This window comes from Mytilus trossulus, chromosome 2, assembly GCF_036588685.1.
Source record: "Mytilus trossulus isolate FHL-02 chromosome 2, PNRI_Mtr1.1.1.hap1, whole genome shotgun sequence".
Lineage (NCBI taxonomy): Eukaryota > Metazoa > Mollusca > Bivalvia > Mytilida > Mytilidae > Mytilus > Mytilus trossulus.
Window position 1 is genome coordinate 65,641,804 of NC_086374.1, and position 14,437 is coordinate 65,656,240.

The 14,437-nt window shown below is 30.7% G+C and overlaps 1 protein-coding gene across 6 annotated transcripts in view; it reads right to left on the reverse strand.

The window, feature by feature from the left end:
- LOC134707814 (myomegalin-like) overlaps positions 1-14,437 on the reverse strand; it is a 72,383-nt gene that overhangs the window by 37,383 nt on the left and 20,563 nt on the right. For 5 of the 6 annotated variants that reach the window (XM_063567869.1, XM_063567867.1, XM_063567865.1 and 2 more), the window contains 5 exons: positions 13,893-13,988; positions 13,126-13,167; positions 9,278-9,397; positions 6,190-6,282; positions 1,391-1,483 (listed from right to left, as the gene is read on the reverse strand). In XM_063567869.1, coding sequence (XP_063423939.1) covers positions 1,391-1,483; positions 6,190-6,282; positions 9,278-9,397; positions 13,126-13,167; positions 13,893-13,988 — 444 coding nt within the window. The remainder of the gene's footprint in view (positions 1-1,390; positions 1,484-6,189; positions 6,283-9,277; positions 9,398-13,125; positions 13,168-13,892; positions 13,989-14,437) is intronic. The other variant, XM_063567870.1, reaches the window with a different exon arrangement.

Below are 14,437 nucleotides of genomic sequence, written 5' to 3' on the forward strand. Positions count from 1 at the left end.
TGTCAAAGCTTCGTAAAACTTTAGCTTCTTCTTCCAACGAATTATTCCAAAAAGATTCCATGAAGTCAATAATTTTTCAGCTAAATTTTTTTTTTTTTTTATTTGGTGCAAAATGTGTACTATATCAAGTACATGAATCTAAAAAGACTTTTGACAGAATGCACAGCTGATAATCATATATAACCTTGTTGTTTCAAACTTGACAAATATGAGTAATAGTAAGTTTTGAACCTGCTTTCATACAAAATTTCAAGGCTACAGTTCTCACAATTAATTATGCACAAGGACAGAAATACGTTATGTATCAGCACATTTGACTGCCTGGTCTACTATTGAACTAATAATCCATTTAAGAACTCTTGAGCTGTAATCCCTGCTTTTAATACAACCTTAATTGCAATTTGTAACTACTTGATTCGATTAAAATCATTTAAGTCCAGTTTTTGTGACTCCTGTCCATTTATTTAACTACCATAAAATAAACTACCAACAACAGATTTCACAAAAAGCCAGTCAACATGCAATATTTTCATAAAACTATGAGAAATGTTAATATTTGTCCATTCCAAACTTTTCCATCTTTACAATTAAAACTGAAAGCTTGCCTAAAGACTACTTCATTAAAAAAAATTAAATTAAAAAAAGTAAACATAGATGAAAATAAAATTATAGGGGGATTAGTAATTTGTATAGACACCTAAAACAAAGTAATCCCCCTGGATTAAACGGGATCAGTCTTCTTTGTTAATTTACAAACAAAACTCGTCAAAATTTAATGATAAAACTCTTTAACAAACATATCATAGTGAATTATTTCTCAGTACTTCATGCTTATTCTGTAGATATTGTAATAATTTATCTTCCATTTGTTGATCTAGATTAAGCTTAAGTAAATTATAAATGGACACCTGTACAAATTATTTTACACAAGAAAGACTGTCTATAAACAGGTTTTCAGATCTTATATTTTCACTGACATACACCAAAAGGAAATGAATGTTTGGGGGGATATTTATTTAATATTTGTACATATTTGGAAACAAATTTTCTATTTATGATTGGCAAATGATTGAAAGCTAGACGTTCCCTTTTCTTGGAGCCTGTGTGTTCCAACCAACGACATCTGTGAATGATTGTCAAATGTTTAAATCATAGTTAAAAGGACCAATGAGAAGTTGAAATGTCATTAAAATACAGAAAAATAACTCTGAAACTAAATAATGTAAAAAAATAGACACGGGCATCGAAACACTCATACTATTCCATCTGCTCTGAAAACAAGATCTTTAAACCAATTAAAAGAGTTTAGATTAAAAGTATCTTTGGTTTAGGGAAGAAGAAACAAGTTCAGAATTATTTTTTTCTTCATAAAAAAATAATTAATACATACCTCCAATTCAGTTTCTTGTTGTTGCAAATATGCTTGTGTAGATAATTCTTTCTCTTCTAAATAATTAAGTTCTTCATGCTTTTGTTCTAACGCCTAAATAAACACAATCAAAACAACACACACATAAGAACTGAGAGCTGTTTAAAGGCATGCACTTCTGTGTAATCTAACAAAACTATAATCATTCATTGCACAAATCATGCTGCCAGCCCAGCGGTCAAATAAATTTGTTTTTGAAAAGAGATACAAACCCCGGTATGAAAAAGTAATTGGTTCAAGTCTGTAAAACTTAACTTAAGACAAACATTATAGAACCTTAATATACTAGAGCAAGCCTATAATACAAACAATTTCTAGAAACTGTTATCTTGACCTGTTGACATTAGATGCATAAAGTTAATAATCACTTATACTTATAATATATATCAATTTACAATGTTTAGTTTTATTCAATTGCAGTTTCTATGACCGATAAATTGGCAAAAATATATATACTGTTGCTGTCGAAGCATGGGGAATACAAAAAATCCTAATGATTTTCTGCATTAACCATTTAGAGAAAATTTGGCATTAATAATCAGTCAGTACAAAAGCACTGAGACATAATTTGTAAATATTTACTGAAAGAATTTAAGATGTTTCAATTAATCAGTAGATATCTCTTAAAAAAATCAAAATAAATCAAACTGGGAAAAAAGTTAAAATAATTGTCAGAAATCTAAAGCAAAGAATTTTTATGTTACCTTTTACATAAAATAAATGAGTGCATCCGTTCTTTATTCCAAAGTTATCAAAACCATTTAACCCACTTATTACCTATACATTTTATAAGATAATTCTTTTTAAATTTATTAAAAATTTGTAATTGTAGTGTCTCTAATCAAATTCCTAAGATAAACATTTGTTTATCTACTATAAGGACAGCTCTCTATTCTTATAAAACTCATGCATTAATATTTATTAGAATTCATGAAGTTTAAAATGATATTTCATAAAGTATTAGTAACATTAAAGAACAAACAAAATATAATCAAACTATTCTATTCTAAAACAAATTTTAATGTGTCGTTTTATTTAACTTTAAAATTTGTCAACACAAATTCATTATGAATAAGTAACAAGTGTTTTGTAAACAAATAAAAAGACTAGAAGGTTTCATAATCCTATAGAATACATAAATATTTAGTTTGACAGCCACTAAGTATATTTGTTTATTAATAGTTAATGGTCATTCTAACTAATCTAAAATAATCCATCAAAATGATTATATCTTCTTTTAGATTAGATTGACTATTTTTTTCCCCCAATGTTATAAACTAATGAATTGCAATAAAGATCTTTCTTAACCTTAACATATTTTTCATTTCAAATTATGATTAACAGGTTGGGAAGGTTCCTTGGTAAATAGGTGCTAAATCCATTTATGGGTATTATTCTCAAAACAGGCATTAGTTTACAGTGATAAAATATCAATTTTTGGATTCCTATATATTTCTCACTGACTAAATCAAGCGGAAGTATATAAAGGTAACATCAGTAAAATGGGGACAATAAACAATTATTGGCAATTGCTCATTTGAATGAGATGAAAATAATAAATGCAAAACAGATTGACCCAAAGCAGAAAATTCCATGTTTTACAAAAGAGGAACTATAAAAAAAAGTGCTGTTTAAATACTACAAAAGTTTTCTGTATATTTTTAAGCTTAATGCAAAATTGACATTTAAATAAAACAAAATAATGCACTGCTCTTTGGCTCAAGTAAAATCAAATCTATAAAAGGCAATTTGATGTAAAAAAAAATTGGGACCGTGCGAGGGCTGTATAGCCAGTCAAGGTCGTTAAACACTTCCTTTTGTTGTAGAAATGGGGACAGCAACATGGCAACATGTACTTGAGAACTCGCTAGGATTGCCACGTACATGAGTACAAGTTTAGTACTCCCATACTCATTTACTTTTTATAAATCTTGAGATTTTTCTTCTTACAGTGTCCCTCAATTTACCTTACTTTGAAACATCTTTCAAATATTAACAAATTGGTATCTATTCCGAATGTTTAGCCTTAAACTACAATGTTTAATAATTTGAAAGTCTCAGGATTATCTAAGACTATTATAATAGAGCCAGTATCATGACCAATTACTCCAGTATTAAATTTCTAATCTTTTGACATCCCTTAATTGAGACCAGTCTGACTTTAAACTTGTTTTAACCTTTTAATTAGATGATGCAGTTAAAAGTTGATTTTATTAACCTCATTAAAACAGTTTAAGACTTAAGTTTGTTTAAACCCATTTAATGAAAGAATAAAACAATTGGTTAACTATCTTATTTACAGTAGTCTGCCTATAAAAATAAGGTCAAGGTCAGATAAATCACGTAAGAACTTGTAGTAAATACTTTTCCTGAAAACCTGGTAGTAAATTATAAATATTTGAATAAATGTAAGGTAAATTATTATTTCATATTTTTATACAAAAAATGTTCTGATCTTATATCTACAATATATTACAGAAAATTACCAGTTGACTCTGATTACAGGGAAATGATATTTCGGATTTTGGAAAAAAGGCTGACACATTTCTTTGTTTTGGCTTACCGGGACTTGCCAACCAATAAGATCATGAAGATTGAAGAAAGCTTTGATAAACTAATAGCAGATGATTCATCTGACAATAAATGCATGAAATTTGCAGATTGCATACTGGAATTTTATATAGATGGCAATTCAAGATTTCCACCAACCCATGGTACTGAGTCTTCCATGCCCACTTTAGCAAGCAGTTTTAAGCTAGCCATCAGTAACTATTTTGTCTTATTTGATGTAATATTCAAACTGCAAACAACATCATTGTTAAGATGGAAGCACCCTTTCAAAATTATGAAAAGGATAAGATGGACTTCCTTGTTAAACAAAACACAAAACTTGTAAACGGTGAATGTACTATGGTTGCATTTGTACGACATGTTGGCTACAAATTTTGAAAATAACTTTGCTTTTAATTAACAGGTATTCTTTAATTATTTTCCTGGATTTTTTTATTTCTTCTTTTTTTAGGAATCGTAACTATTTCCCAGCAAAAGTAAGTTATTTCTTTCCAGAAACATGAAGTAATGCAAATTTCTGGAAATGTAAAACACTGATAGTAAGGCCAAGGAAAATTAATTGTGTCAGTTTCCCCTAACATGGTAAAAATTTTAAGACCCGGCATACATAATTTTATATCTTTATGTTTTATTTCTACAGTGGAACTTTAATCTTGCATATTTCCAACACTTTTTGTTGTCTCTGCATGAATGCAAAAAAAACACCATTTTCCTCAGAAAAATTAAATGACTCGGCGGTAAAACAATGACCCATTCGGGTTAGGGGAAACCATGAATTATTTTTCCATGGCTTAAGTTGACCTTTTACTAAAAGAAACAGATTTAATAACAAACAAGAATGTGTCCCCAGTACATGGATGCCCCACTCGCACCATCATTTTCCATGTTCAGTGGATCGTGGAATTGGGGTCAAAACTTTAGAAAGATCATATCATAAGGAACATGTGTACTAAGTTTCAAGTTGATTGGACTTCAATTTCATCAAAAACTTTAAACTGAAGCAGGATGAACAGTCAACTACTATCGTAGGTGGGGCATAATGGGGGAGTTAGCTGAAATAACTGCAGCCATTAAACAAAAGTGAGTTATGTGCTATGTATTTCAACCAAATTCACTTTTGTCCTATGACTGTATATACCCATAATATAAGGAAAGATGGAGTTAAAGGGGTAAAACAATAAATATGCCCCCACACTTCAAGTTATAAGGGCATACAATTTCTATTGGATATGTACATGTACATATTATGTCCTTATTCTATATAAAATTTCACAAAATTCTGTCGAGTGGTTTAAGAGGAGCTCAGCTGCAATAACAAACTGTTGCAGTGGTATATTTTTGTTTTATTTTTAAAGTGGCTTTACAACTCCTAAATATACAAAATCTGAGTAAAATTTCAGGTACATAGTATGTTCTCATTACCTAGACAGTTTCATGAAAATCTGTTCTGTTTTTTCAGAGAGGTCGTGGTGACAAACTGTTGCAATAGTATATTTATGCCCAAATTCTTAGTTCAAAGGAGCCTAACTTGTAGAAAAAAATTGAATCATAATTTCCATTTGTGTAAACCTAAATATTTAGATTTTAGAGTTTAAAAAGCATTCCTATTAAAAAAGTTTTTCAAGGGTAACAAATTTAAATCATTGGGGTGTATGAATGTTAATTTCAGAATGACTTGAGATAAATATTAGCCAATCAAAACAATGCATTTTAAAGAAACATACATCTAATGAGCTGCGTCTGACAGAAATCAACCTTATGCAATACTTCTGTTCACCTATTTTGGGTTGAAACAATTTCTACAGAAGGTCTGTTATTGTTCCAAAGGTAGGTTTTCATAAGAAGACAACCCTTTAAAATGGACCAAAATGCATCTTTTATATCTGAATTATTCCAAAATTGATCAAAGTCTTATATACACGTATCTGTGTATATGCACTTGCATAAGGTCGATCTATATCCGACGCAGCTCTAATGTAATTATTAAATGAACCATACATGTAGGTGTTGCTAAACTATTGACACTTTTATTATTGACGCAAAATGGAATGAAACATCACAACACACAATATATTACATTTAAAACTTAAATTGAGTCAAAAATGAAGTTAAATGAATAAAAATCATTAAAACTCACTGCAAATCATAATACTACAAAAATCGTGCAATTTGACAGTAAAAAAACTTACTTTGCTCTTTCCTAACTTCATATCTTGATATTCCTTCTGTAATGCTTTCAGTTCTCCCTCTTTATCCTCCAGCTTTTTAGTGAAGTCTTCTGCCTGTAAAATATAATTCATAAGTCAATATTAGTCTTCTCAAATTTGGCCTGAACAGAAGGCCAGTGAACAACAAGTGAAATAGTAAGGCCAAACTTTTTTTATTATCTGTTTAACGAGAAAATTTGTAAAAAAATAGGGTCGAGGGGACGAAAAAAATAAAATAAATAAAAGTGCAAAATTGGTCCAGTCGACACTAAAAATAAAAATAAAACCAATCTAAGTGACCCTTTTTTTTTTTTTTTTGAAATCGGGCAATGTGGAGTCGGTGGATCTCGTTAAACAGATAATAAAACTAGAGGCTCTAAAGAGCCTGTGTCGCTCACCTTGGTCTATGTGCATATTAAACAAAGGACACAAATGGATTCATGACAAAATTGTATTTTGGTGATGGTGATGTGTTTGAAGTTCTTACTTTACTGAACGATTTTGCTTCTTACAATTATATCTATCATGAACTTTGCCCATTAGTAACAGAGAACTATATTTGGTAAAAATTTACATAAATTTACCAAATTAATGAAAATTGTTAAAAATTGACTATAAAGGGCAATAACTCCTTAAGGGGTCAATTGACCATTTAGGTCATGTTGACTTATTTGTAGATCTTACTTTGCTGAACAATATTGCTGTTTACAGTTTATCGCTATCTATAATAGTATTCAAGATAACCAAAAACGGCAAAATTTCTTTAAAAATTACCAATTGGAGGGCAGCAACCCAACAACCAGTTGTCCAATTCATCTGAAAAATTCAGGGCAGATAGATATTGACTTGATTAACAATTTAACTTCTTGTCAGATTTGCTCTAGATGCTTTGGTTTCATAGTTATAAGCAAAAAACTGCATTTTACCCCTATGTTCTATTTTTAGCTGTGGCGGCCATCTTGGTTGAATGGCCAGGTCATCGGACACATTTTTCAAACTAGATACCCCAAAGATGATTGTGGCCTAGTAGTTTCAGTGGAGATTTTGTAAAAGATTACTTAGATTTATGAAAAATGGTTAAAGATTGACTATAAAGGGCAATAACTCCTAAAGGGGTCAACTGACCATTTTGGTCATGTTGACTTATTTGTAGATCTTACTTTGCTGAACATTATTGCTGTTTACAATTTATCTCTATCCATAATAATATTCAAGATAATAACCAAAAACAGCAAAATTTCCTCAAAATTACCAATTCAGGGGCAGCAACCCAACAACCGATTGACCAATTCATCTGAAAATTTCAGGGCAGATAGTTCTTGACCTGATAAACATTTTTATCCCATGTCAGATTTCCTCAAAATGCTTTGGTTTTTGAGTTATAAGCCAAAAACTGCATTTTACCCCTATGTTCTATTTTTAGCGGTGGCGGCCATCTTGGTTGGTTGACCAGGTCACGCCACACATTTTTTAAACTAGATACCCCAAAGATGATTGTGGCCAAGTTTGGATTAATTTGGCCCAGTAGTTTCAGAGGAGAAGATTTTTGTAAAAGATTACTTTAATTTACGAAAAATGGTTAAAAATTGACTATAAAGGGCAATAACTCCTAAACGGGTCAACTGACCATTTTGATCATGTTGACTTATTTGTAGATCTTACTTTGCTGAACATTATTGCTGTTTACAGTTTATCTCTATCTATAATAATATTCAAGATAATAACCAAAAACAGCAAAATTTCCTCAAAATTACCAATTCAGGGGCAGCAACCCAACAACCGATAGACCGATTCATCTGAAAATTTCAGGGCAGATAGATCTTGACCTGATAAACATTTTTATCCCATATCAGATTTCCTCAAAATGCTTTGGTTTTTGAGTTATAAGCCAAAAACTGCATTTTACCCCTTTGTTCTATTTTTAGCTGTGGCGGCCATCTTGGTTGGTTGACCAGGTCACGCCACACATTTTTTAAACTAGATACCCCAAAGATGATTGTGGCCAAGTTTGGATTAATTTGGCCAAGTAGTTTCAGAGGAGAAGATTTTTGTAAAAGATTACTCTAATTAACGAAAAATGGTTAAAAATTGACTATAAAGGGCAATAACTCCTAAACGGGTCAACTGACCATTTTGGTCATGTTGACTTATTTGTAGATCTTACTTTGCTGAACATTATTGCTGTTTACAGTTTATCTCTAACTATAATAATATTCAAGATAATAACCAAAAACAGCAAAATTTCTTCAAAATTACCAATTCAGGGGCAGCAACCCAACAACCAATTGACCGATTCATCTGAAAATTTTAGGGCAGATAGATCTTGACCTGATAAACATTTTTACCCCATGTCAGATTTGCTCTAAATGCTTTGGTTTTTGAGTTATAAGCCAAAAACTGCATTTTACCCCTATGTTCTATTTTTAGCCGTGGCGGCCATCTTGGTTGGTTGACCGGGTCACGCCACACATTTTTTAAACTAGATACCCCAATGATGATTGTGGCCAAGTTTGGTTTGATTTGGCCGAGTAGTTTCAGAGGAGAAGATTTTTGTAAAAGTTAACGACGACGGACGACGACGACGACGGACGACGGACGACGACGGACGACGACGGACGACGGACGACGGACGCCAAGTGATGAGAAAAGCTCACTTGGCCCTTCGGGCCAGGTGAGCTAAAAAGTCTGGCCTTAGCTACTGCTCACTGATGATACCTCTGCCCAAATACTTGAAGGTAAACAGGAAATTGTTGAGGGGGAATCTTGAAACACATCAAATGGCTAGGATAAAAAGTTTTGTCTTGGATTTCTTTTTAGTTGCAATATCTGTTACTGCCTTTAATTTTTCACTCTATTATTTTAGGTCCTGTCTTATTTTAAATTAGTTTATTCTGACTTTTTTTTTAACATAAATTGTCATCCTGCCTTTATTTTACTCAAAACTTCTGTCCTGCCCCCTCTTATAAAAATCTATCCCTCCAACCTCCACCATAAAAGTCAAATGGTAGCTCCCTTACAGGTTTTCATCAAGCCTAAAGTAGGTGAGTAACAAAACAGAACTAATATTTACCTCCTTGGTTTTCTCCACTATCAGAGTTCTCATTCCCATTACAGCTTTATCTCTTTTCTGGATGCTTTTCTGCTTTTCATCCAGGACAGACTCAAGTTCTTTCACTTTGTTTTCTAAGTCCTTAAATTACAAAGATACAACATATAAAACAAATCCAGAATTTAATAGAGATGGCATAACAGGACAATTTTCTTGCTAAACAGTCACATGAAAAGACAGGTATAGGAGTCGTACTTACTAATTACTCTAAATATCTGTCATCAATAATGAACGATTTTCACCTCAAATTTTATCATTATTTATCACTTCTTAGTTTAAACATTATATATATATTCATCCTTTCTAAGTTTTGAAAACATTTTGTTTAATTTCATCTTATTTAAAAGTTTTAACATTTTGCTTAAGTTCATCCTTTCTAGTTCATGCATTTAATAACTAGATGCCCCGCAGGGCGCAGCTTTATATGACCACAGTGGTCAAACCCTGAACAGTTGGGGCAAGTATGGACACAACATTCAAGCTTGATACAGCTTTAAATTTGGATTGTGATCAAGTAGTTGACACATCATAGGTTTCTGACACAGAATGAATGTGGTCTACATAGATGCCAACCTCCTTTTGACACAATCAGTAACAATCTTTCAAATTTTCCGTAATTTTGAAAAGTTTTCAGTAATCATTCAAAAAAAGTGCATTTACCAAAAAATTACTGACGAGTTGTTGCAAAGTGATGTACCCTAACATGTTTTGTTAAACATGTTATCTGTAGTATGTATTCCATTCATTAATTGATCAGACGTTCTCGACTCGTACATTTTCATTTTATCAAGGAGAAATAGAGAAAGGGGGAAAGCTACTTCATAATGCAAGTTTGCCTCTTCAAAGGCAGTTAGTTACCAAAGGATTGGTCCAGAACTCCTGAGAAACTGAAAGCATTACATTGGTGTTTTCTAAATACCAGACCATCTCGGAAAAGCAATGATAAAAATCTGTTTTTTACAAATTTGAACAGCAATGACTGGGAATCCGTAACTATATGTCTTTGACCGTAATAGCGTTGTTTTGATCGGAAAAATTGTAATGGTTTGCATCTATGGGTCTAATGAACTTAAAAATTATTTGTTTTTGCAATTGAGCAATACATTATGCAATACAATACAATACAAAGTTTTTTATTGTCAATTATGACGCCCAATAATTTGAGCAGTACAATTAAGTTCAATTTCATACAAGTGATTACATATTGATTACATTGATTATTTAACAATTAAACAAAGTCAAGTTTTTTTCACCTAAATAATATCTGCAAAATAGATGAATATATATATATATATATAGTTTTACAATATAATATAGATGGACAAACTACCGGTGACTAAACTGTATCTAGAATTGATTTTCTCTCTTTGAATAAAGTACACAATAATAAACTTACTTTTTTAATTATAACATTATCCTCAGATGACATTAACCATATTAATTTTGATTTATTTGGGAGGCTTTTAAAGTTTTTGTTAACCTTATTTAAGTAATCTATATATTCAGATCTTTTATTTTCTAAAACAGGACACTGAAGAAGAAAATGAATTTCATCTTCAACTTCAGTGTTACATAATTTACATATTCTATCCTCCACTCGAAGCCCCACATATCTGCCTCTTTCAATTTCTAATTTATGTGCACTGACTCTAAACTTAGTGAGCAGTCGCCTTTCATCCTCATTTAAAATTAATAAGTATTTTTCCATATAAATATTTTCTTTAAATAATCTGTAAGTTCTTAGTTTATTTCCATGCTGTTTATTTTGTCTATCATTATAAAGTTCAGATTTCCAAATACAAGAATATTTCTGTTTTAATTTCCGGTAAATTAGTGATTTTAAATCCATCTTTGAATTTTTAATAAGTTTAAGATCTATATCAAGAATAGCAATACAACTATACCAACTATTTTTGTTTAAACTATTTAGTGATCTAGAGACATTCAGGGCTTCAGAGAGAAGGATATCATCAGACTTTAATATATATTTATAATATCTAAACATATTTAAAATTACCTCAAGAAATAAGGGAAATCTTCCATATGCTGTTGAATATTAAGGTGGCACCTAACACTACAGGGAAATAACTCTATAAAATCAACTTAACGTTTTCATTACATTGTGTATCCCCTAAAAAAAATATTTGTAGAAAAATTCTTTTTAATTTCTGAAATCTGAAATGAGAAAAATTTTACACCCCTACCCCAACATTTTCCCCCCTTTTCCTTATTAAAAAAAATCTCAATCAAAATTTCTAAAGGAGTTTGCAAAAATAACTACTCATTTAACTACATCATAAAATATTATAATATAAAATGACAGTCATGGTTAAAATTAATATTTATAAACAGTAACTACTAAAAATAAATTGACAGCTACAGGTCTCAAGCATCATTTCTTAATACATAATTTTCAAGCAGTGTAAGGGAGGTAACCAAGTTATCAAACATATATATAACAGTGTTCTTCAAATTTTAATTGGATTACCTCCCCTTCACTGCTTTATTTTCTTAATTGTCCTTTAACCCGAAAAAACCCGTTTTCCACCTTTTTTGTGTCTAGTTGCTGGATGATTTGAACCATACCCCCCTCCCAAAACACTAAATTAAACACAAGTTATTGACTGAAACTAATGATGCATAATTTGGCCCATTTTTTAGTCCCAAATTCCTACACATTTCGGACCATAACCCCCAAAATCAATCAAAACCTTCTACCTCTGGTATTAAACATTGATGGTACAATTTCAGAGCAATTGAAATGCTTATACACAAGTTGATTAATGCTTGTTTTGGGTCCCTTTTGGGCCCCTAATTCCAAAATGATGGGGACCATCATCCCCAAAATCAATCCCAACCTTCCTTTAGAGGTTTAAAACCTTTTTATAAAATTTCAGAGAGATCCATTCACTTAAAACTAAAGTTATTTTCCTGACACTAAATGTGTCTTTGGATGACGACGCATACCATTAAATAAACGCAAAAAAATTTGCGGTCATATAGAAATTGTTTGTATAATTTCAAATGTGGTTTTCCCTGCTTGCATATATAAATGGACATCTTTTACATTCTTACAGAATTGCTATTTTTAAAAAAATAAACTTTTAAGAAGTATACTTGCGTAGAAAACACATGATATTACATATATCACAAATCTGAAAATCTAAACACAGGGGTATTCCTGGCCTGTTGACAGCAATATACAGTCTGTTTTAAAATCAATACCTCAGTAACCCCAGAAACAAGTGCATAAATTCAATTCACTTCAATGTGCCTCTTTATTCTATTCTAAAAACTGAACTACTTTCAATAATGTAAAGTTTTGGGATTCATGTATCAAAAGTGAAAATCAAAACTCACCGCCTGATATGTAATGAGAAAAATCTATGATGAAAAAGGATAAATTAAACATTGGTAAGACACCTTCTTAGAACTGCTTTTAGGAAAGTTATATTCATTTTAGGGGAAATTTATCAAATTTATGCTTTATAATGTGATTTAAAACAGCTGCACCAAGAGCACTCTTATTATGCACTCTTATTATGCATATTGAAAGTGCTACGAGAATAAAATGGGATATTTAGAAGGCATTTAATCAAAAGATGGTAAAATGGCTTTGTAAAAATATGTGTCAGGATATTTTTTTTCCAAATGTACCAAAAGCACTTGTATTTCAAATATAACAATTACTTATATATCACAGATACAATGAATGTAATGTTCAAGAATTAATAGGAAAATAATAGATATAGGGTATCCATCCGTGACACAAAATCAGTCCATTCATTTCTTATTGTAAGGAATTTTACCTTTTTGTCCTGTGCTGCTGTTTTCATTAAATCCTCTAATTTCTGAAATTAAAATGATGAAAGATGTATTTGTTTCATTTTAATGTTTTTATAATACTTGACAAAAGAGAAAAGTGGCTTTGATATAAAGTATGGACATTATTTAAAAATTATGTGAAGTTGTAACTAGACTTCTGACAAGTATACAGATGCGATGCATTCTTCACAACTTTTTCTAAAAATTCACTAGCAAAAGTACAATAATACAAAAATTTACTTATATTCTATTGGCCTGCATAGATGATTTTTACATGCCTGGGGCTTTCTTAATAAAACAATCATATACTGATATGTTCATTACTTAAGGTAGATAACTGTGTACCACCCTCTTGGACATGTAAAATAGCAGTACACAAACAGTCTAGTACAGTATACAAATCTGGAAACTTAGAGACATGTTGACAATTTTAAGTGTGAGACAGTTTATTTGAATAAAGAAAAATAAGTGTTTATTTGCATTGTATATGTAGATAAACTCATCATAGATACCAGGACTAAATTTTGTATATACGCCAGACATGCATTTCGTCTACAAAAGACTCATCAGTGACGCTCGAATCCAAAAAAGTTTAAAAGGCGAAATAAAGTACAAAGTTGAAGACCATTGAGGACCAAAATTCATAAAATTTATACTGTTTTAAAAAAAAAAAATCTCTATTTAGCATATTTGAACTGTTATAATTCATGTATATATGTAATATTGAATATGTACATGTAAGAATATATACCCCAATCATTCTGTTCTTTTGTGTGAGCTCTTGTTTATATCTGTCATTCTCTAGTTTCACTTTCTTTAAAGTCTCAGTCTGATCGTCTACAACATCCTATAAATAGATACTGAACTGATGAAATAAATGTTTATAATCAATAAATACAAATCTTCTCCTGCTGATACAGAAATCATGTTGCTTCCACAATATATTAATTATTAAATATGAATTTGACCTTTCCTGGTAAAAAAACGTGTTTATATATAATATTTTTGATATGATTCCTCAGACTGCAAAAGAAATTCTGCAAACATAAAATATGAGCTATAAAACTTATATTAAAGTAAACTTTTAAAAATCTTTAAGATTGCAAATTTCTTGAAACATTTCAGCTTAACCTGCTAGACATTATAAAATTATGATTATACTAAAACCATCACCAATTTAAAATTGTAATAGGAAATAAAAGGTTTAATAGAATGGTATATATAACTAATGATGAAACAGTGGTTAATAAATATACTGTAATGAGGCTAGTTTTCACTTATTTCCCTCATTAAGAT